General features: G+C 41.8%; 2 protein-coding genes across 6 annotated transcripts in view; one reads left to right on the forward strand and one right to left on the reverse strand.

Annotated features, from left to right (window-relative positions):
- LOC104932603 (ephrin type-A receptor 3-like) overlaps positions 1 to 21,358 on the forward strand; it is an 85,137-nt gene that overhangs the window by 11,747 nt on the left and 52,032 nt on the right. For both annotated transcript variants that reach the window (XM_027285801.1, XM_027285800.1), the window contains exons 2-5: positions 4,110 to 4,174; positions 9,623 to 9,823; positions 11,993 to 12,100; positions 12,506 to 12,857. In XM_027285801.1, coding sequence (XP_027141602.1) covers positions 4,110 to 4,174; positions 9,623 to 9,823; positions 11,993 to 12,100; positions 12,506 to 12,857 — 726 coding nt within the window. The remainder of the gene's footprint in view (positions 1 to 4,109; positions 4,175 to 9,622; positions 9,824 to 11,992; positions 12,101 to 12,505; positions 12,858 to 21,358) is intronic.
- LOC113747159 (uncharacterized) overlaps positions 19,601 to 21,358 on the reverse strand; it is a 135,053-nt gene continuing 133,295 nt past the window's right edge. For all 4 annotated transcript variants that reach the window (XM_027285804.1, XM_027285802.1, XM_027285803.1 and 1 more), the window contains one exon: positions 19,601 to 21,282. In XM_027285804.1, the coding sequence (XP_027141605.1) occupies positions 19,873 to 20,940 (1,068 nt within the window). In that variant the 5' untranslated portion in view covers positions 20,941 to 21,282 and the 3' untranslated portion in view covers positions 19,601 to 19,872. The remainder of the gene's footprint in view (positions 21,283 to 21,358) is intronic.

Genomic DNA, 21,358 nt, shown 5'->3' on the forward strand with positions numbered 1-21,358 from the left:
TTATGTATGTGCGTGTTTTCCCAGTGGACTGAGAAATGGATTTAGAATATGTAATGACCTCTGTAACACATTAGCTTAGTAGACAGTATTTTAGTTTCCACAAGATGAGCAACTCCAGACACAAAAAGGATAGATTTTCTTACTTTTTGAGATATGTCTCTGAGTTACAGTTAAAATAATACACATTTTAGAAAAATGCACTTATCTCTTTTCTCACTGAGGGTAAAGATCGATATCGCTATTGCTCTGCCTGTGCTTAAAGTTTGCCTGGCCAAAAAATAAATAACCTAGAAAATAAAAAGCAATCGAGGCGGGAAATAGACCAGTGTTTCGATTTAACGATTTTAACGAGCGACCCTGTTAACTGGCGCCTGTCAGCCGAATGCATCCGTGGTTGACGTAGTTACGACAAGTGTTGAAACAGGAAGAGAATATTTAGCTGTCAAATAGCGATGTGCGATATATCGTCGTTTACGATATATCGTCAAAAACATTCCCTACGGTAAGGATATGTTATCCCACGATAAAAACGATAAATTCTCATTGATGACATATGTATGTGTGCGACACACTCGCAGCCCAACGCGCATATTGACAAACATGGTGGAAGGCGGAGCAGATACGCTTGGCAGCGAGGAGCTCTTTCCTCACTCTCCAGCCGGCAATCAGACACTCAGATCGGTCAAAGAGACAGACAACAATAACAGAGAGCGAGCGCCGGCCTTGATAAAACTGTTATTAATCACAGAAATAAAAAGCTATTTCCTGATTGTTTCACAGCGGTTACATTCAGCAGGTATAGAAACTCCCACCACCAGCTCCCCCTAGCCTATATTATTATTTTGGTGATAGATTTATAGTCAAAAAGATTAGGCTGAATTGGTGTTTATTTATCGTTGTTTTTATTGTTACTAGGATAAATACCAGAAATTAGCGGGATAAATTTTTTAGTCCATATCGCCCATCCCTACTGTCAAATAAGACACCAAAGATGAACGTGGTATGTGCTACGACAACCAGAGATGCATGATCACAAACACTGCTGCATCTAGGGCTACAGCTCTCGAATATTTTGGTAATCGAGTATTCTATCGAATATTCCAACGATTAATCGAGTAATCGGATAAAATTATAACCGTAATTTTTGGACTATTGAACGCACCTGAATATAAGCTGCACCAGCTAAATTTAAAAAGAAAATAAATTTTGTACATATATAGGCCACACTTGAATATAAGCCACAGGTTTTCATGTTGTAACATGAGGTATTTACACAGAAAGACGGTACACGGAAGATTTTTTGTTTTGTTTGTGAAAAAAAGTAGCGGTCCGAACAGTATTACGTTATTTTTATTACTTTTGCTTTGCTGCGTTTGCAAATTTTTGCTGTTTCTGCTGTTTTATGTCCCGGCGACTGCCGTTCCGCTTTGCAGGGGACGCATAGCCTGTATTGTAAGCACGTTATGTCACACCAAAATGAATCTGCGTAAAACGTGAGCTTTAAATTTAATTAAATGACGCTTCGAGGCAGGGGAAATTCCTCTATCATTTTTTGTAATCGAGTTACTCGAGGTACTCGAGGAACATCCCTACCTAGGCCTATCACGCTTTGTTGTACACTCTGGAGCCGAGTTACAACATACCATCTTGTCATTTTTGATGCATCATGATTATCGTTTCAGTCAGTTATAACCTCGGTGAAACAAACGATATAGTAAGTGAGTCACAAAGAATATCATCGGTGTAACTGGCCAATGTGAAACGGACAATTTTACTAAATTCCATGAACCTTGTTGATCGGTAGGTTTTTTTATCTGTGAGCTGAAATGTGTGTGTACACGCACACACATGCGTGCGTGTGCTCCTTTCCTGAAATCACATATTATTATGCTATTACGTCCTATTTCTGTACGCCACTCAAATGGCCATGAACTGAAGAAAAGCAGTCTAAACGGTCTTTAGTCTCTCTGAACACACACACACACACACACACACACACACACACACACACACATACGGGCTAGAGGCTGCCTCTGACCTTTTCACTGCTCGGCACCTCTCCCCCATCGTTCTTGTCTCATCCCTCTCATTTAATCGACCCCACTTTCTCTCTCGCTGCTTCATTATGCCGTGTGCACTATTTTCTCTGTAGCCGTTGTCTCATGCAGACGCATGCAGATATGTGTGCCGTTACACGCGCACACGTACACTCGCTAATACAGCATGACATGCCTCCCTGCTGTCATGGTGTGCTGAGCTGTGGAGAAAGGCTGGGATTCAGTGAGGGCTGATGAACAGCATGAGTGCGAGAGGAAGAGAAAGAAAGAGAGGGAAAGATAGGAAAAGAGGAGGGTGGACCAATTTTACAGTCCCTTTGTAATACCTACAGGCTGTATGGATACACAGAGGGGCTTGTAAACAGGCACTTTAAATTGAGTGATTAGTCTCATTTGCATTCAGGAAGGCAAACTCTGTTTTCTTTTTACTTTGGAATAGTTTTTTTTTCCAGGTCACTGCTTATAAAAATGAAAGGAAATACGTAATTGTGCTGCTTTTAGGTGACACAGTCTAAATTGCGTTGGGTCAGCTGCTCACTCGTCTGATCTGGGATCTGTGGAATAAAAGTATGGGTTCAAAGATTTCCATACAGGGAGGATGACCTGAGAGAGCCACAATGTGTGTGATAGAGAGGGAGAAGAAAGAGAGTAGCAGCAGTCTCTGCAGATGGATACTGATTAAATATTGATGGTCAGCGGTGTTGAGGGCTTGATTAGGACCTGACTGAGCCAAGCCCATAACAAGCACATGCCTACACACACACACACACACACACACACACACACACAATCACAAATGACACACACAGGTGGAGAATACTGCTCCAGAATCTGAGCAGGTTTTCATTATGCCTCCCGCTGGTCAACCTGCCACCTTCCTCTCTTCACTTTTCATTCTCACCTTCCTGCATGCTCTCTCCACTTCCTCCCGCCACACAGGGATCACCCACAGGAAATAACACATGCAACTCTGAGGCAAATGCTTGATCCTACTGTTGCATGACACATTTCTATTAGCTCTCTGGGGTCCTAGCAGTCACTCCCAATTGCAAAAGCAATTGACTAGAGGGTTAAAGTGACACTTTTTTCAGAATAAACCCTTTTTAGGATTGAAAGTTACTCTTTGAGAAACTGAATTCCATTTGCCCCCATTGTAGTTGGGTCTCAGAAATCTCAAAAATTTCTGTATGCAAAGGTTAAGACAGAAAATGGGCTGTTTATTTTATTTAGTGTTGTTATTCGGTTGGAGGAAAATCTAAATTGTCGACAGAAATCTCTCCCACTGTATATTTCTATTCTAGCCGATGACTGAGGTTGGATAATGTGGTTTAGACCATTACAACAGCTGGAGCCTCCAGATCTAATTTGTACAAATGAACACATGTGCCTACTTGTAGGCTTGGCAGAGGGATGAGTAATAGGAGCCGTATATTGGCAAAAAAGGGAAAAAAAATTGTAATATACTAAGCATGCAGGTGAACAGCAAAGTAGATGATGATGCTGGAAAACACTGGAAACATTTTATGTGGCACGAAAACGTCATTGTAACACAAGCGTCAAATGTTTAACCAGCTATTTTTCAAACCTATTGGGTGAGCGGTTGATAGTCAGAGAAAGAGAGGTTTTGGGTGGAGTCTCACTTTAATGTCTAAAATGTAAATGTTACTGTAAAATATACTCTTGCCGTTGTATCTTGACTGACTTTGTGTCCCCCTTGAACCATAACAGCTGCTGCACAACCACAGTAATCTTAAAGCTCAAATTATAGGTTTATGTTGCTTGTGATTCCACTGCTGTTATACTCCGACACAACAAAAGGCGCCGTTGTATAAGTATACAAGTTTTTTTTATATATATATATAGGAGGTTTAGGGTAAAATATGAGGTTATGTGATGCTTTCAAGACAGCAATATCTCCAGACTGTATATAGCGATATTGTATATTATTATTTTCAAGAGATGATGACTGAAAAATGAAATGCCACTTACAGGTTTTTTTTTTTAATATGTGCGTGTTAACATGCATGTTCTCTCTTCTCTGTGTGCTTGCAGTTACGTTGCTGGACTCCATGTCAGCCTTGGCCGACCTGGGCTGGGAGGCTTACCCTAATGAGGGGGTGAGTATATGTAGCACAACACACACACACACACACACACAAACAAAAATCACCATCTCTTTATATTGAAGCTGGCACTAAAAAGAATAAATCTGATAGCAACTAGCGGGTTGTGTTGACATGTTTTATTTTCAGGGAAGGAGCTGGGACTCTAGCAGCAGCACTGGAGTGTGTGTTTTAGAGAGCACTGGGTTCTTGAGCGCTCCTTGCTAAATCGGGAGTCTGCAGGGGGAATTTACAAATTATTTCCACTGTGCTGCAAACGCTCTGGCACTAGAGCCTCCATTTAATACGGGTTGCGATTTTTGGGATGGATTGACGGGACGGGGTAGGAGGAGAAAGGAGGAAGGAGAAAATATTCTTACGTAAGAGGAGGGTGTCGTGCACATGTTGGTGTTAGTTGCATGTGTGTATGTGTATAAGGGGAGGGGGGTATAAGGGTAGACTAAGCGAGTCTGGAGTGCAGCCACCCTGCATCAGAAAATGACAACAGGGAAGTAAGAGAAGAGGAAGAGGGTGAGAGCGCCGAGTGCAGGAACATCGAAGTGCATTCAATAAAGAAATAAGAGTGGGTTCTGTATGTCACTCTAGCACATGAGCCGCTGAATGGCATTGAATTAATTCTATTTCCCCTTGAGTCACACTTCCTCTCCACTATTCAGCATCAGTGTGTTAAATTGCAGGATGCCACACACGGTTTCATGGTTGTGCGCAGCGGAGAGGCAGCTGAAGTGAGCAGAGCTAAGCGAGGTTGTTTTCTCAAGCAAGCAAGGGTATCAAGTTCACTTAACTGAAATGTGCTGATTGTGTGGCAATATTGTGGGTGTTTGTTCATGTTTTTTTTTTTTGTTGTTTTTTTCACTGAGGTCCTTACAAAAGAAAAGAATGTGTTCCATCTGCGGCTAAGCCAAAAGGTTGAATCTAATCTTGAAAACCAGAGTGCACAAGTTACTTTTATTGGAAATATGGTTCAGTTTGGGGTGGCTTAATCATGGCCCGCTAAAACACATGTGTTGTTAGTTTACGCTCAAAGAAATGTGATGGCTGGGAAGTAAAATATATATAATAAACTCCATCCTGTATATCTTGTGAGCTGTCAACATAGCAGGGATCTGGCATCTCTTCCCTGAGTGTGTACAGAAACTGTGGGCATCCACACGACTCCTCTGTCAAATAAATAGCACAAGTAGATCCTCGATAGCACAGTATCAACACAGACATTGTTAAAAAGTGTTGTCTTTGAGATTACTTTCAGGGTCAGCCACAAGCTTTATCGGCTGCTTCATCTCACCAAGGAAATGATTAAATTGGTTAAAGCTGGTTGTTCTTATTTTGTCTTGTGGTACATGAAGGAGATGTTAACAGATAACAGATAAACATGTTCCTCATCGCTCTTTTCCAGTCTAGTCAATGTCAGTCAAAGAGACAAAATGCAGAAGGCTAAATTGTCTTGATATATAAATATATTTATATGAATGAAAACCTGCTTGAGCTCCTCAGAATAGTTACAGTTTTGTTAAGTTGGCTGTGACTTTGCCAGAAAACACAAAAACTCTTAAACAGCTAAAGGACAAACGAGCACGGAGCAAAGCAAGACAAGTGCAGCTGAAGCAACATAAACAAACAAGAATAGACAAACTAAAGAAGAAAAGACTCCATGAATGGTTCCTCGAGTTCCCCTTTTTCTCGCACCAACCCCAGTCTGTACCTTTTCTTTTCAAACATTTAAATCTGCTGATTGTGACGCCAGAAAGTTACGTCATCCGCTCTCATTCCTGCCTGCTGATTGCTCTCACACATACTGTACGTGTTTACATGATCATGATTTTGTCTGCTTCAATAACACAGAGCCGACCCTTTGCCCTTACATACATATTACAGTCGCATGCTTTTATTCTGAAGCACCTATGGGACATGTAATGTATTTGCCGCTGAGCAAAACCAGGTCTCTGCAACAAGATTCGGTCAGCAGATCAGTCTGAAATATTGCTGGGTGAAAAAAGCAGAAACGGTGAGCTGTGAGTTGAAGAGATGAAGATGACAAGCTCTTACTGCGGTTTGTGGAAACTAGCACATCTCCAACACGTCTTCTTCTTTTTTTACTTTACTGCACTATCCTGAGGAAATCTGTCGTGCCAACACAGCTTAAATTTCCGCAGTACCCCATGTATCCCAACCTGTATCCAAAAAAAACAACAGAAGCCATAAAACAATCCAGCAAGCCTGATCTCATACCATACATTTTAAAAAGCAGTATAGAGACCAGCAGAGGCTGCCAATCCTGTTGTATGTTTAACATAAATTTACATATGTCTGAGTATTTATGTGGTGATGATTTATTTATAGAAATGGATCTGATGTAAAGGAGGCGGGATAGAGAGTGATAGCAGAGTGACAGATTGAGAGGAGAAAGGTGACGGGACTGTGAGGAGGTCTTATGTTTCATATCAGGGGGATTATCTAGTTGACCTTTGAACTGTAAACCTGAGGACTGGTCTCAGCGAGAGGCAATTCCCACCAATCTGAGGCCACTGTCTACCTGAATTAGTCCAAAACCACACTTGACCCCTGCAGGTCAAACTTAATCCAAGCCGTGCAGGGCCGGATGTGCCAGAGACAGCATGGAGCGACCCACTTCTGTCACCGGGAGGGGGTGTTCCTTGTGAGGGACACAAAACAGATACGTCTTAATGATGTTTAAAAATGGGAGGCCCCACGGCATCTCTACTCCCCCAGAGGCTCCTCAACGCTTACTGCATCAACCCCCCCCTCCCCACCAATTCCTTCTTCATCTTCCATCTCTGTTTCTCCCTCCCTTCTCTCCTTCTCTACACCCCCCTCCACCCTCCCCATGGAGCCAGACCTTGTTCCAGAGTTTTGGAGGCCAATTATGTCCTCGTAGGTGTACCCATCAGATGATTGCAGAAGCAGGAATATTATGTTAAGCTTGTGAATGGTTGAACTTAAACCCTGATCCGACGTCTCTGCTTCACTTCAAAGCAATCAAGCAGGCTCGGCGCTGATTGGCCGAGGTGATTGAGGGTTCAGGGAGGAGGGTCTCATTCTCAATGTTAATTAGTGTTCGGACTGAACCAACACAGATTCGCAGCAGGTTTCACTTTATGTGCGTTTGAGTGTGTGAGTCGGCCTATCCAAACATTTTCCCAGTTGTGTTTTTGATAGATTTTCTCTCAGCGAGCGGCTGGTGTATCGTTAGCAGATATGCAGGCGAGCAGGTTGTTTTCATGTTCATAAGCACACCTGTGCTTTACGCCAGGCAAAAGTGACAATGAACAGACACGCCAACTGGGGAAATAAGTCGCTCACCAGGAGAGGCAGTAATCCAGCCACTCCAAACTCTGCCTACAAAGAAATAAACAAAGACATCATAAAGCCCTCTTTATCCCTCAATGACTATTCCCATAAATGCTTTAATCACCGCTCCCTGGGGACTCAGCTTTGTGTGTTTGTGTGCGTGTGTGGGTGGGTGTGCGCGACCGTCCTGTGATGTCCGACTGGTCTCAGCTCTGCACAGATGGGTCTATTTAGCTGCCAGGCGCGCCTGTAATTTAGCAACATTCATTCCTCTCTCTCTTTTCTCTCGTCTCTCTCTTCCTCCCTCCGTCTCATGTTTTGCTCTTTTAATTGAATCAAGTGCGGTTGATCACAATGACTCTGAGTTTGTTGTGTGCGAACAATGTCGCTACAGCCTTGGTATGTAAGAATCTGAAGTTGTTCTCAGGGACGTTTGTGTCAGCTAAAACAGCTTAAAAAATCTCTCTCCTTCCTTTTCTTCTCAGTTTTTGTAGTTGGGACTGTTGGGTCACGATCAGGAGAGAGTTTTTTATCCAAGCTCTAGTTCATACACAGTAGACTTTTCTCTGCGGGGATAAAAAAGCATCTAAGTGTGTGAGTCTATGTGAAAATGTGTTTTTTATGCGGATCTGTTTTAGTGCTCAGGACTCTGAGGTGAAATGCGTCAAGCTTTTGCCGGGTTGTTGGGCCGTCGTTTCAGATTAACCTCAAGAATCCAACCTCAGCTTGTCTGAAAGTTTCTCTTTGCCTTTTTTTTTCTCTCTCTCTCTCTCTTTTCTTTCAGTTCATCTACAATTTGACTTTCATTTGAATTTCAGGACACGTTTGGGGTGCAGGGTAGTAGTTCCTCCTGTGGGTCAGGTGTGTATGCACATGTGGGTGTGTGTATACAGTATGTGCTCACGCTTGTACTTATGTATCAGGGTCCATGTAAATACATGGTTGGACTACTGTAATGTGATATGTGCTTCTCACTCAGAACTTACAGCTTCGGTCTTAAGATGATGACAGGAGCTCAGAACAAAGATGGTGGTCCTCTCATCCCTTACCACGAACTAAGACTCATCCAGTTTGTGTGTGTGTGTGTGTGTGTGTCTTTGCATAAGAGTGAGTCCAAGAAAATCCAGTTAGTGTCCCAGTGAATGGATCAGATATCTTGAGACACTGAAACCACATTGGTTTATTTTTCTTTTTCTTTAAGGAATAGAAATGTTCTTTCTCTTTGTGCGCGTTTGATAGTATACACATGTGTGTGTCTGTCTATGTGTGTGTGTGATAGAAATGTTTTCCTGCTCATGCGAGAAGTGTTCTCAATTACTGCCTTAGTCAGAAGTGGAAACAGATGGTAGCAGATGACGGGAGACAAAGTAGCTCTGTCCTACCTACTCCTTCTCACTCTGTGTCTCTCTCATGCACACACTTCTACCTCTTAAGCGCTAAATCACGCATTCACTTTAGAAAAACATGCTCGCTCTGTGCACACGTGCAGCATAGACAAAGACAGTCCTTGAGTCATCTTGACACAGATCATCACTCATATTCACCCAGACATGAAAACAGAACATGTAAGCTTAGTGCTGGGTTTGCATAAAAAACCACAGTTCATTGAACTTGGGCCCAGTTTCCCCCGTAAGCAATATCAGGACTGAGATCGCCTTTGTCCATTGACTAGTGATGAAACAAAATAATCTTACAGCTGAGTGGTGCTGCTAAATGTCACTGTGGCCTGATCACACGTCCACTTAATCTTTGATTTGAACTGTATGTTTTCATTAAAAGGATTTCCCTCGTCAATGCAAACTCTCTTCAGCAGCCCTCACCTCCTCTTTTTCGCACTCTCCCTTCCCGTCTACCTCTCTTCATCCTGCTCACGCATTTTTCCTTCGCCTATTTTTTTTTCACATTTCTCTATTTATCTTCCTATGTCCTTCGCCCACCCTCTCCCCCTTCCTCTCTGATTTCTCCCTTCTTCCTTCCCTTTCTCCCGCTTTTCTTTCCAAAATGCGAAAGACCCTACATCCAAACAGAAATTCCATGTTTTAAGGCAGTAAAATAAACAAGCTATCTTTTTCCATCTAGGAGACCCACTTTGCTCTTTCCTTCCTCTCTAATCCTCCTCTTTCTTATCCTCAGTGGGAGGAGATCAGTGTGATGGATGAGAGGAACACCCCGATGAGGACCTACCAGGTGTGTAACGTCATGGAGGCCAACCAGAACAACTGGCTGAGGACGCGTCACATCAGCCGAGAGGGAGCGCAGCGCGTCTACATTGAGATCAAGTTCACCCTCAGGGACTGTAACAGCCTGCCCGGGGTCCCTGGTACTTGCAAAGAGGTCTGCATCACTTGACACAAGCTTTTGAACACACAGACGCACACAATGTAGTGGCAGATAAAAAAAAAAAAGTGTATGTGTGTGTGTATTTAAGCCCACCCGTTGTATTTGTGCTTCTTGTTTTGTTCACTCTCGGTGAGGTCCAGATCAGGTCCATAGGTGCTGCTGTGCAGCTGTGTGCACTATAAATTTCTTTTGGAGTGAAGCAAGTAAAAAGACACATTTCTGTTTTTCTGAGATCCGTAGCACAGGAGTAAGTTTAATTTTGAATATGGTGGAGTCTGAGGTCTGCCTCAGAAAAATCACTTTTGCAAAGCTATGAAATATTCTCCAAATACACAGTGCGCTTAGCCTTTTAAAATGTATCTAACTACAATGTAATTACTATCTTTCACTTCTCAAATGTATGACTAACTTGGTAGATAAATACTACAGTTGTCATGAAAACACTAGATTAATTAAAAACCACAAATTAGTTTACAAATTGGAACAAATTAACTTTAAAGCATGCACAGTCGTCACTTCTTCTTTTTTTAGTGTGCCTAGCTAATCAACTAAATCAACAAATTAACTTTAATAACACTCCTCTGCATGGTATCTGTTACAATTATGCAGTATTGTTTGCTTTTGATGACCTTTTACTGCAGCAGAAAATCTAGACACAAGACAATAAAAAACATTTAATTATGAGTAAAGAGAAGCAAAAATAATTTATTATTCATTATGTGCATGAAGCCAGTTTATTACAGCAATCTGCCAGTTGTCATATATATTAACATACATATTCCTGTAGCGAAAAGATGTGAAAAGGTTTTTGTCTGTAGCTTTATCAGTGTATTATACTACAGAGCAGAAAAAGGACAAAGGACATTTTGAATGATCCTTTGTCGTGATGCACGATATGAAAAATTTCAACCGATACCATAAACCGATAATTTCCTTCTTCTCATGGCTGATACCGATACTGACAACCAAAAAACTTCATATTTCAACTCGAAAGACAGCGTGAGATGCATGCACAATACAGATCAGATCAGCCAGGGGTGCAGATCCCAGGGGGGACAGGGGGAACATGTCCCCCTCCCCAGTTTCTGAAAAACATGAATTGTCCCCCTCAATAAAAATACCCTAAATTATTCAAAACTGAACAAATGTCTTTTCAGACTTCACATTCTCAACACTTTAGATTCACATCTAAAAAATACATGATTGAAATGGTGGAACAAATGTTTGACTAATATATTTCTGACTCCACATTCCATCTCTGGCCTCCTCCACTACAATGCAAATGAATCGGTAGTTTCTTACACACACGCTGATGACATCAGCGGGCTTTAAAAAAAAACCCTGACCCCCTCAATCCTTCTCTCAGCTCTGGAAAGTGGCTGCAGCCCGGAGCTCTGGTAATTTGGCATGAGTAATTTTGATCAAAAGTAGAATACTAGAACAGTAGTGTGCCCGTGAATGATTTAAAAATGTAATCAGACTCTGTTTGCCACCTGAAGTGAAGTAACTTCACTCGCACTAGGTAGCTAGCTAGTGATATTTTCAAGTTAGTGGCCGATAAATATCACGCATCCCTAATCCTTTGTATTATTTTTTTAGTCTTTTCCATTCAATACACACTCAGCACAGACAGATGGAGGTTCACTTTGATGGCTGATGAATAGATAAATAGACAAGGGCTGAAAGAGAATGACATGAGAGAATAGCTGCTGCCGAATGAAACAGACGATACTCTGGAGGCTTTTTTTGTGGCTCCTCGTATATTTCAACTTCTGATATATATAGATTTTTTACAGTCCCCCATTCTCTCATATCAGCCTGATATCGTTACTCCTCTGTATTCACTCCTCTCTACTTTGTCTGCACCTCTGCACCCTTTTCACTCTCATTACAACTCCAGAATGAGTAGCGGAGATAATACCGTATGAGACAGCGCAGAGCACTGCAAACTACAGAATGTGTTGCTGACTGACTGGCCATCGAGACAGATGGACTGAGATTTGAAAAGAAGCAGCAGAATAGCTGGAGAGCTATGGGGGCCTTGTTAAAATTTCACATTGGATGGACTTTCTCACTTTTATCTGTCTAGCTTTACTGCGTGTTATTCTTTTCTAACTTCCATTTCTGCAGTCCGAATGGTGATGGACTTTGTTTGTTTTGCAGACTTTCAACATGTACTACTATGAGTCCAACAATGCCAACCTATGGTTCATCAAGGAAAGTCAGTATGTCAAGATCGATACTATTGCTGCAGATGAGAGTTTTACACAGGTATGGACACACACAGTCCACACACACACAGTGTGTGTGTGTGTGTATATATATATATATATATATATATATATATTATATATATATATATGCTGGTTATCTCTTGTACTGTGTTTTCTATACTGATTTAATGTTGATTTTAGCATAGAGCTGAATCTGGATTTTAATATGGGTTATATTTATACTTAATTATCTTATTCCATTTGTAGCAAAATTGTCAGGAGGACATAATTATTTCTGTCTTGGAAACAGTTTGAGTTTTAGAGTGAGTCATGAGTTTCAGGCAGCGACATTTTACCAAAATAGATTTCTACATTTTAGGATTGAAAAAAAAAGAAGCTCTGATTTAATTTAAATGCTCCCTTTAAAATGAAATAGAACATGTAAAATGTCCTTTGTCTTCAGGTGGACGTTGGCGACCGTGTGATGAAGCTGAACACGGAGGTGCGTGACATCAGCAACCTGAGCAAAAAGGGTTTCTACCTGGCCTTCCAGGACCTGGGCGCCTGTATCGCTCTGGTCTCAGTCAGGGTCTTCTACAAGAAGTGTCCCGTCACTGTACTCAACTTGGCCCAGTTCCCTGACACAATAACTGGCGGAGACACAGCCCTGGTAGAGGTCCACGGCATGTGCGTTAATGCCTCTGAGGAGTTTGAGGCTCCCAAGATGTACTGCAGTGCAGACGGAGGGTGGCTGGTTCCCATCGGGAGGTGTGTGTGCAAACCAGGCTTCGAAGAGAACAAGGACGTCTGCCAACGTGAGTGGGGTGGGGGTCCTGGGGGAGCATGTGTGGGATGTATTTGTAAGTGTGGGAATGGGTGTGTGAGAGACAGACCAGGCCAAATTTAGAAAGCTAGAAAGAGAAACGTGCACGGTTGTGTCATGGCTTTTTTTTTATTTATTGGCGGCGGGTATGCGGAAGGTGACTTTATTATTGTACAATTTACACCCAAGGGCACGTTCTGTAGTGTGCATCGCTGATTTACACAGGTCTCATAAAGGTTGGCCTTCAGAAAAGAAACAGACCCTTGCGAGATTCCTGTAGAGCGAACAAAAGTGCTCTTATAAACAAAACACAGCCATCGTATCCAGTTTGCACCCTGTGACGCGTGTGCGTGCAGCTGTGCAGGCCTGCGTGTGCAGAAGCATGTCAGCACTCCATGAATTCTGCTATGAAACTGAGGATGGGATGACAAACAATAACTCTGTGTATTTAGTTAATGATGCACTTTGTGTGTGTGTCAGCATGGAGCGTTATCACCCCAAGTAACTTTTATACAGCTCCCAACACTGAGAGGACAGTTCTTGCAGAGAAAAGGGTAGGAGTTGCTCTGAGGCATTTCCTCGTCCTTTTTTTGGAGTGTGTGTGTTTGCCAGAGTTGAATATCTCATTTTCCCTACTGAGTAGGGAAGAACGGTATGAGTGTGTGTGTGTGTGTGTGTGTGAGAAAATTCTTATTGATGTGTGCTTGTGTCGTAGGTATGCCTTAGGAAGCAGATTATTGAATCGTAAAACTCTACAGATGGTGTGTGCAGTATGTGTGTGCACATACTGTGCGAGCGTGCATTTGAGTGTGCAAGCTGTATTAGACTCACGCCGTCACCTGTCCCCACGGGCTCACTTCCTTCCACCGAAAAAAGAAAATGGAATCATAGATAGTCATCACCGCAAACTTGGAAATCGGTGCACATAATGCAATTTCAGTTGTTTTGGAGAAGCAGCAGCCAAGACGCTCAGAAAACTTGGCAGTTGGGGCCTTAGAGACAAGTGAGTAAGAACAGAAGCTGCACTCCGCAGTTTGCAGGCTGGTAATGTGCACAGATTGTGGGCACAACTCTGGCTGCATCTCAATCATGAGCCACCGACTGTTGAGCATGTCTGTCTCATAAAAGAACACGCTGTGGTTATTTGACAGGTGATCTCACTGACAGGCTTTCAAATGATTTCACTACCTACAGCGCGTAGGCCTGTGTCACACTCCCTGTATTGAACTTTATTTAAAGTCGGTCTGACGCAGCAAAGCGGTTGGCCTCAGTGATCCTCATGACCTCATCAGTCTGCTCCCTGAGTCTTATCGCTCCGGAGAGAATAAATAGGGCGATGTAAGCGCGTTTAACAAGCCAGCTTTAACTCAGTATCGGTGTCCTTGTGTGTATGTGTGTTAGTGCGTGTGTGTGTTAGTCGTGTGTTGAGGTAATGATGGATTTTTATTGACAGTCTGAGGTCAGAGGTCAGGAAATATATGTTTCCCTCGTCTAATAAGTTAAATTAGAGGAGCTGCGCCAGTTTGTGCACTATTTGTGTGTGTGTGTATGTGTGTGTGTGAAGACAAAACAGGTGTCCTGTGTCTGCAACACAGGAAGGAAAGCCAGGTTTTTGGATTCAGTTCAATTCAAGGCGTATTTTCTGGTGTAGCAATTATTCTGGAAACAATCAACTAGCATTTTCCAATAAATTTGAATTCTTTTGTGATGAATTGAAGCTTCTCCGCCGCAGGGGTTGTCTGCGCCACCTACTCAGTACTAGGGAACACATTTTTGTGGAATCTCGGGGAGGGATTTGCATAGCAATGAAATTTCCTCCTCATACAGCAGGAGAATTCGCTGTCCCATGTATCTCAGCCTAGCATGTCTCAAATATGTTCGCTGCTTGTGAAATAATGCCAAATTCACACCCTGGAAACCAGCTTTGGTTTTGTTAAAAAGGACCCTGGTGCTATTTTTCTCACACGTGCCTCCGTGCTGATATTGTTCCCTTCCCTCGTCAAAATTTCACTTAGCCAACTAATGTAACTGCATCTGTAATCAGCCTGCTTTTAACAAAGACATGAGAGGACACGGAGAAGTACAACAACCCAGGGCGTTGCGCTTTAATGTGTCCCTGAGAGAACAAGGGCCAGGCTTTTAAAGAGTCCTCTCAGCACTCGCCGTCAGCTCCAAACAAAAGGTTCCTGCCCTGACACAGTCTGCAGGTCTTCCATAGGGACAACACACTCCGCTAATGCATTTAAATCACCCTCTCTTGTTTGCTGTCACACAAAGAGATGAAGAGGTGAGGTGGAGGAGAGAGAGCTGGGGAAAGGACTGGAGGGGCATTTGTAATTATCATCACCGTGCAGGTGAACAAGCCTTTTAATGGACGACTTGAATTCCCCTTCTCTTGCTCTTTTCGTGTGTGGCTGTTTTCTTTTTCTTTTGTACCATTTAGCGGCTCTAAAGCTCATTGTTTTCTTGTTCTCATAGTCTGTGTGAATCTTCTCGTAGTGTTTTGGCCTTTCTAACCTTCTCTTTTTGTCTCTCTGTGTCACTCCTTCTCTCCCTCCCTCTGACTCTCATTCTCTATCTCTCTGTGTCCCTCTCTCTCTCTCTCTCTCACTCTCTCTCTCTCTCTGTGAGGCGCTAATGGAATCATTACTAGCCTCTCTGTGTTAGACAAACACCAGACACCTCCAATTACAGCCTTTTTTTCTCAATCTCTGGCTCTCTCCCCTCCTCTCTGCTATTTTCTAACCTTGCTCTGGTGTCTGCTACTATAATGGGACCATTCTCCACCTCCTCCTTCTACAAGCCCCCCATTTTGCTCCTCACCCATCTTTTCTGATATTGTCTCCTTTTTCCACCTCACCATTTTTCTTTCTGTCTCCCTCCTCCTCCTCCTCCTCCTCCTCTTGCGGCCCTCATCTCCTCTGTCTGCACTCGTTAAACATTTATAGATCACGGGTTCATCTTTCTCTATTTCTATTTTCCCACCCAATGCTCAGCTCTTATTCCCTAAAGTGAGGCGCAATGTGCATGCATATGTTTTGATATTGTTAATTTTGGACATTGGGTTACATTAAATCTCGTGAATTGTTTTATGACAAAAAGTGATGTTGTTCTTCCAGTACAAACAGAGTAAATAGTAACTGACTACAGAAGAAGAAATAAAGCACTATAAAGCCATCAGGTTGTGACAGAAGCTACCATTCATCTTGACATTTATCATAATTAGTAAAGGCTAAGATGAGGATAAAGTTTTTCTTCATGGCAACAAATCTCAAGAAAAGACCAAAACCAATTAACCGTTCACAGTTCATTTACTGAATTTTCTAACTTGCCTGTGGCACTCATTCGCAGCTACTGAATTAAATCTGGAAAAATGGGTCACAAATATCTAATTTAATTAAGTAAGTAATTTAGGTAAGGCTTTATTTTACAGAATTAAAAAAGATATTTATTGTGTTTTGTAGAAAGAATCAAGAATATATATATATATCTATATATATATATATATATATATAATTATATATATATATAGTTGGGCAGAATTATGTTAATTACTGTTAGCACTGTTTTCCAGATTGAATTGTATGTTTGCCTCTAATTTACAGCTACAGCTGCAGGTTCAGCTGACCTGCTGTGTAGGGGTTTTTTGGGGTTACAATGAGAATTAATTACAATGAACTAATTAGTGTACCACATGAGCAAAGTCCCCTTTTTAGGTGAACAAGCACCAAATGACATGGTCTTTTTCCATGCACCTTTCTCAGACATATAATTACATATCGGTTTCAGAAATCATAAGTAAACTATGAGACCTGTAAAATAAAGGTACAATAATTTACTAGAAATACTGTAGTTTCTTAGCATATTATTCAAATAACAGTGTATTTGTTGGGGACTTTTTTTTAGCAGTGGATTAATTAATACACGATTTGTGCTCTGCTGAGAGTTTAACACAGCAGGATGTTGTAGGTGGGAGTGATTCATGGCTCATGTTTATTGTAAGTGTGGAAAAATAGCAACCAGTGCAATGATGACTTTCTCACCGCAGACAAAACTTGTGAGTAGGATCAATTCATTATTGGTTATGGATTGGTTTTATTTCATTCACATGGCCTTGTGCGCACTGTGGCATGCAGTTAACACACTGCTACTCCAATGGCCGTGGCTCTGGTGCTCAATCAGATGAACTCATACTCATCTGCTTTGTCACCACTGGAGTTACATAATCTCTTCCTCTTATTCAAACACATACTTTCTCTCCCTCTCCCTCTCTGTCGCTGCCTCTCTGTCACATACATTTGCACAGCCCCGTCAATTCTCCATCTCTCTCTACCCCATGTGGAGGTCTCTATCTGTGTAGCCGAAGCCCCCTGCCTCGTTCGCTCTCTTGCTTTCTTGTCTCTCCCTCTCTGTTTCTGTCTGCCACTGTTTCCTCTACCCCCACCATTTCCACCTCCTACTCTCTCTCTGCTCTCTCTTTCTGTCTCACAGCTGGTAGGGAATGTAGTGAATTCTCCTCTCAAAACTCTCCCTGTCTTAAGCCCTAGGGGTACATACTGAAGGGCAGGAGTGTGTGTGTGTGTGTGTGTGTGCAGCTGTGACTAGGTCTGTGTGTGTGTGTTCTGTCCTTCTCTGTGTGTCTGACAGCACCAATTACTGCCTCAGATGCCTGAGAGATGGAGGAGATGGAGTGGAGAAGGACAGACACCTGTCACCTCGACACAAGTTCTCTTGCTCTCATCTCCTCTCTCTCTTTCTCAGCGGGCAAAAGTAATATAGGTCAGCATGACATGTCTGTCCATCAGCTTTACCTGTCCACTGTTCGGCTTCTTCCCTTTTCTCCTTATTCATTTGTCTGTTCGCTGCAAATATGAAAGAAGAACTTAGTTAGAACTTTTTAAAGTCACACCAGAATTATGTATATCATACTGATTTCACTTAGCTCTCCTGCTTGTCTTTTCACCTCACAAATTGGACAGAAACCAAGTGTGAATCACTGAGGAACAGGCTCAATGTGCATCCGATCCAGTGTGAATTGTCTTGTCGACTGTGTGTTCAGTCGGAACACTGTGAAGGCTGACACACTGGGTTATCCAACAGTGATAGGAGAGAAATGTAGTTTTTGAAAGACTAAGGTTGACTAACAAACAGAAACATGTTGTTTGTTGTTTTTCTATATATTTACACAGACATCTTAGTTACTAGTTTAGTGTTTATGTGTGGTCAGCTTGGGGAAATGCCACAATCTGTAGAAAACTTTAAAGTTAGTTGGCTGGGACTAGAAGTCATCTCTGGTGCTAGGTTGTAACTAAGGCTCAGACTACTTGCTGGAGTAGTAAACTGGGTTTTATTAGGAGTCTACTGATTGTTTTCAGGTCAGACCCTGTGTATCTCCATGGAAACGGATATAACGTACACAAACAGATGTTTATTTTGAAAGTAAATATGAATAATTTGCTGATATGTTTTATCTAAGTGGCCAATTTTTGTATAATTGCAATATTATATTGAAGGGTGAGCTATACCTTATTATTAGCACTTCAGTAAAACGTATGGTCTGCCAATAATGACAGTAAAACACACCTTCTCATGTAATATTGCTTGTTTAACATGTTAGTGTTAGTGTTACACACTGCAGTGTCATGTGCTGTGATATTTCCTGGCCGACCACAGTAACTCGCTGACGTCTTGTCACAATTAGGTTGCCATGTTTGGTATAATAACTTTAGAGAGATCAAAAACCAAAATCTGTCCTCACTGACTTTCTCTGGCAACTTTCACCAAGAGACACTACACAGAAGTGTTGGATGGATGATGTGTGTTCATGTGTGAATGTTTTCAGTGTGAAATAACTCCAATGTTGAACTATTCCTTTAAGGCATAGCCATGTAACCTTTAAAGCCAGGAAAACATCACACTGCTTTAACTCCTTACACACTAGGGATCACATTTGACCACAACTATGAGATCATCACTTTTAAGAGGGACGGTGTCGATCTATGGAGAAAAAAAAAAACCCTGTGTATATTTTTGGAAAACGTTGCACAACGTGTCAAGGGGAATTCTGCTTTCTGTGCCCAGCAATGAACAGCGATCAAAGGCCTGCTGCTCAGTCGATCAGACCTGGCTCTGACTACAGAGCAGCAGGAAAGGATTTACAGTAAAAGCCATTGTTTGTTCTCTGTTAGAAAACTTACATTCTGTATGGATAAAGTGAAAGTTATATGATACATCTGCTGTAAGGGCTCCATCTAGATATGCAGTCAGATGCATGTAATGAAATAAGTACTATGATCATGAAAAACATGCACAGTTAAACACACACACACACACACACACACACACACACACACACACACACACACACACACACACACACACACACACCCAATAAATTATATATCTCTTAAAAGGATGCCCCATTTCATAATGAGGCAAGAAAAACAAAGTTCCACTCAAAACCATAACATTAAGTAATACAGTCTTTTTTTTTTACAGATTCTGATTTTTAAAAAAATCTAATGACTTTTCCTGAAGGTAATTAGTACTTAATTTGTTTTTTGAAGAAAGAATCAAAAATCTATATATACATATAATTTACATAGCGCAGAATCATGTTAGTTATCGTTTACTTTGTTCTCCAGATTGTATGTTTGCTTTTAATTCATTTTAGGTTACAATCGGAAATACTTACTCAAAACAGTTACAAAATACTAAAACTGTGTAAGTATTAAGGCAGCAGTTTTACTTTTTTCTACCACTAACTAACTCTGGGTTCTGCCACTCAGAATGGAGAAATCCACTCAGATGTTAATTTTTAATTTTTTAATTTTTTTTATATTATTCGTCACTGACTGTGTGGGGAAACCAAAGCTCTCGGAGAAAACCCACACAGACATGGAGCAGGACATGGGAACCAATGGCACATTTATTTGAAATTTGACAAATTTCAAATAAATGTGTCCTTGGTTTGTTCTTCCTCAAACCAAGGAAGTGGCGTGTTCTCTTCATACAGAATGCTTCTTAGTTGTCATGGCCGCATTCTCCCCACCATCTGTAGCCCTAGCATTCGGATCTACGCCCTGAGAAACAGAGGGAGACTCTTCAACCTCTAGTTCAGGGTTCTGAGAAACACACTCTTCATACACTGAATCCTGTGAAACAATACTGGATTCTTCAACCACTGAAGGGGACTCGGTTTGCTGATTCACCTTTTCCACCTTATTTTTCTTCCTCAAACCGAGGAAGTGGCGTGTTCTCTTCCATAGAGAATGCTTCTTGGTTGTCATGGCCGCATTCTCCCCACCACCTGTAGCCCCAGCATTCGGATCTACGCCCTGAGAAACAGAGGGAGAGTCTTCAACCTCTAGTTCAGGGTTCTGAGTAACACACTCTTCATACACTGAATCCTGTGAATCGCTTAAGGAAGACTTATTCAGACGTTCCAGGTCCTGTGAAAGACAGAGGGGCTCCTCCATCTGGTGGACCTGGTTCTTGAGGTTTACCAGTTCTGAGTGAAGGACCCTTTTAAGTTCCTTCTCAGCCTGGAACTGAGCAACAAGTTGACCATTTTGGGATTTCTGCCCATGGAGTTGGATTTTCAGGCCTTCCAGCTCCATGTCCCTCTCAGACACATGTTGCTTAGTCAAATTGGTGTCATTTAATATTTTTTGAAGCGCAGAAAACATATTTTTTACCTGTTCTTCCAGCTTTAATATCTTTCCATTTTTGTCCTCTACTATTGTCTTGAGATCTTTCTTAAGCATGGCAATCTCCTTATCAGATTCTTCCTTGAGACTGGCTTTTTCCTTACAGAGCATATCATATGAACAGCACAGGCCATTGTATTCTATGCAGAGGTTCTGGAGTTGGATACGCTGCAACATTTCAGTGTTTTTTGGTTTCTGTTTTTTACAGAATTCAGTTACCATTTCATCCTGAGCAGAAGAACTTTTATCCCCTGCTTTCTCAAGTTTGATTTTCAACTCATTCAGTTTGATGGCATAGTTCTTTTGGGTCATGTCCAGTTTTTTCTCTAATGTGACAATTATTTCTTGTTTCACATTAACATCCATGTCCTATTTTTGCCTGAACTCTCTATGAATTTCCTGCAATTCTAGTTTGTGCACGAGAAGGTCCTGCTGTCTCAATTCTCTCTCTCACACAAGTTCAGCGGATAAATATTCCACCTGGTCGCATAGAGTTCTGTTTTCAGTCCTCTCATGTTCTAGGTTTTCAGACGGTTCACTTATCTTATGTTGAAGGGATCCATTCTCCTCTGCACTTTGTTGGGGTCGCATCACTTGCCACTGTCTGACAATGTCCTCAATTTCTTCCGGTTCTTCCAGAACGCTGGAAACCGCACACCTATTCCGGTTGTAGGGGGTGAGGGGCCGCTTTGAAGTCATGGTGTATCGCTGTATTGTCAGAATCAGAATAATATATCACCACTAGGAAGGTCTTCAGTGAAATAATGGGATGAACTTAAACACT

The sequence above is a fragment of the Larimichthys crocea genome, chromosome XII (genome assembly GCF_000972845.2).
Source record: "Larimichthys crocea isolate SSNF chromosome XII, L_crocea_2.0, whole genome shotgun sequence".
Classification (NCBI taxonomy): Eukaryota; Metazoa; Chordata; class Actinopteri; family Sciaenidae; genus Larimichthys; species Larimichthys crocea.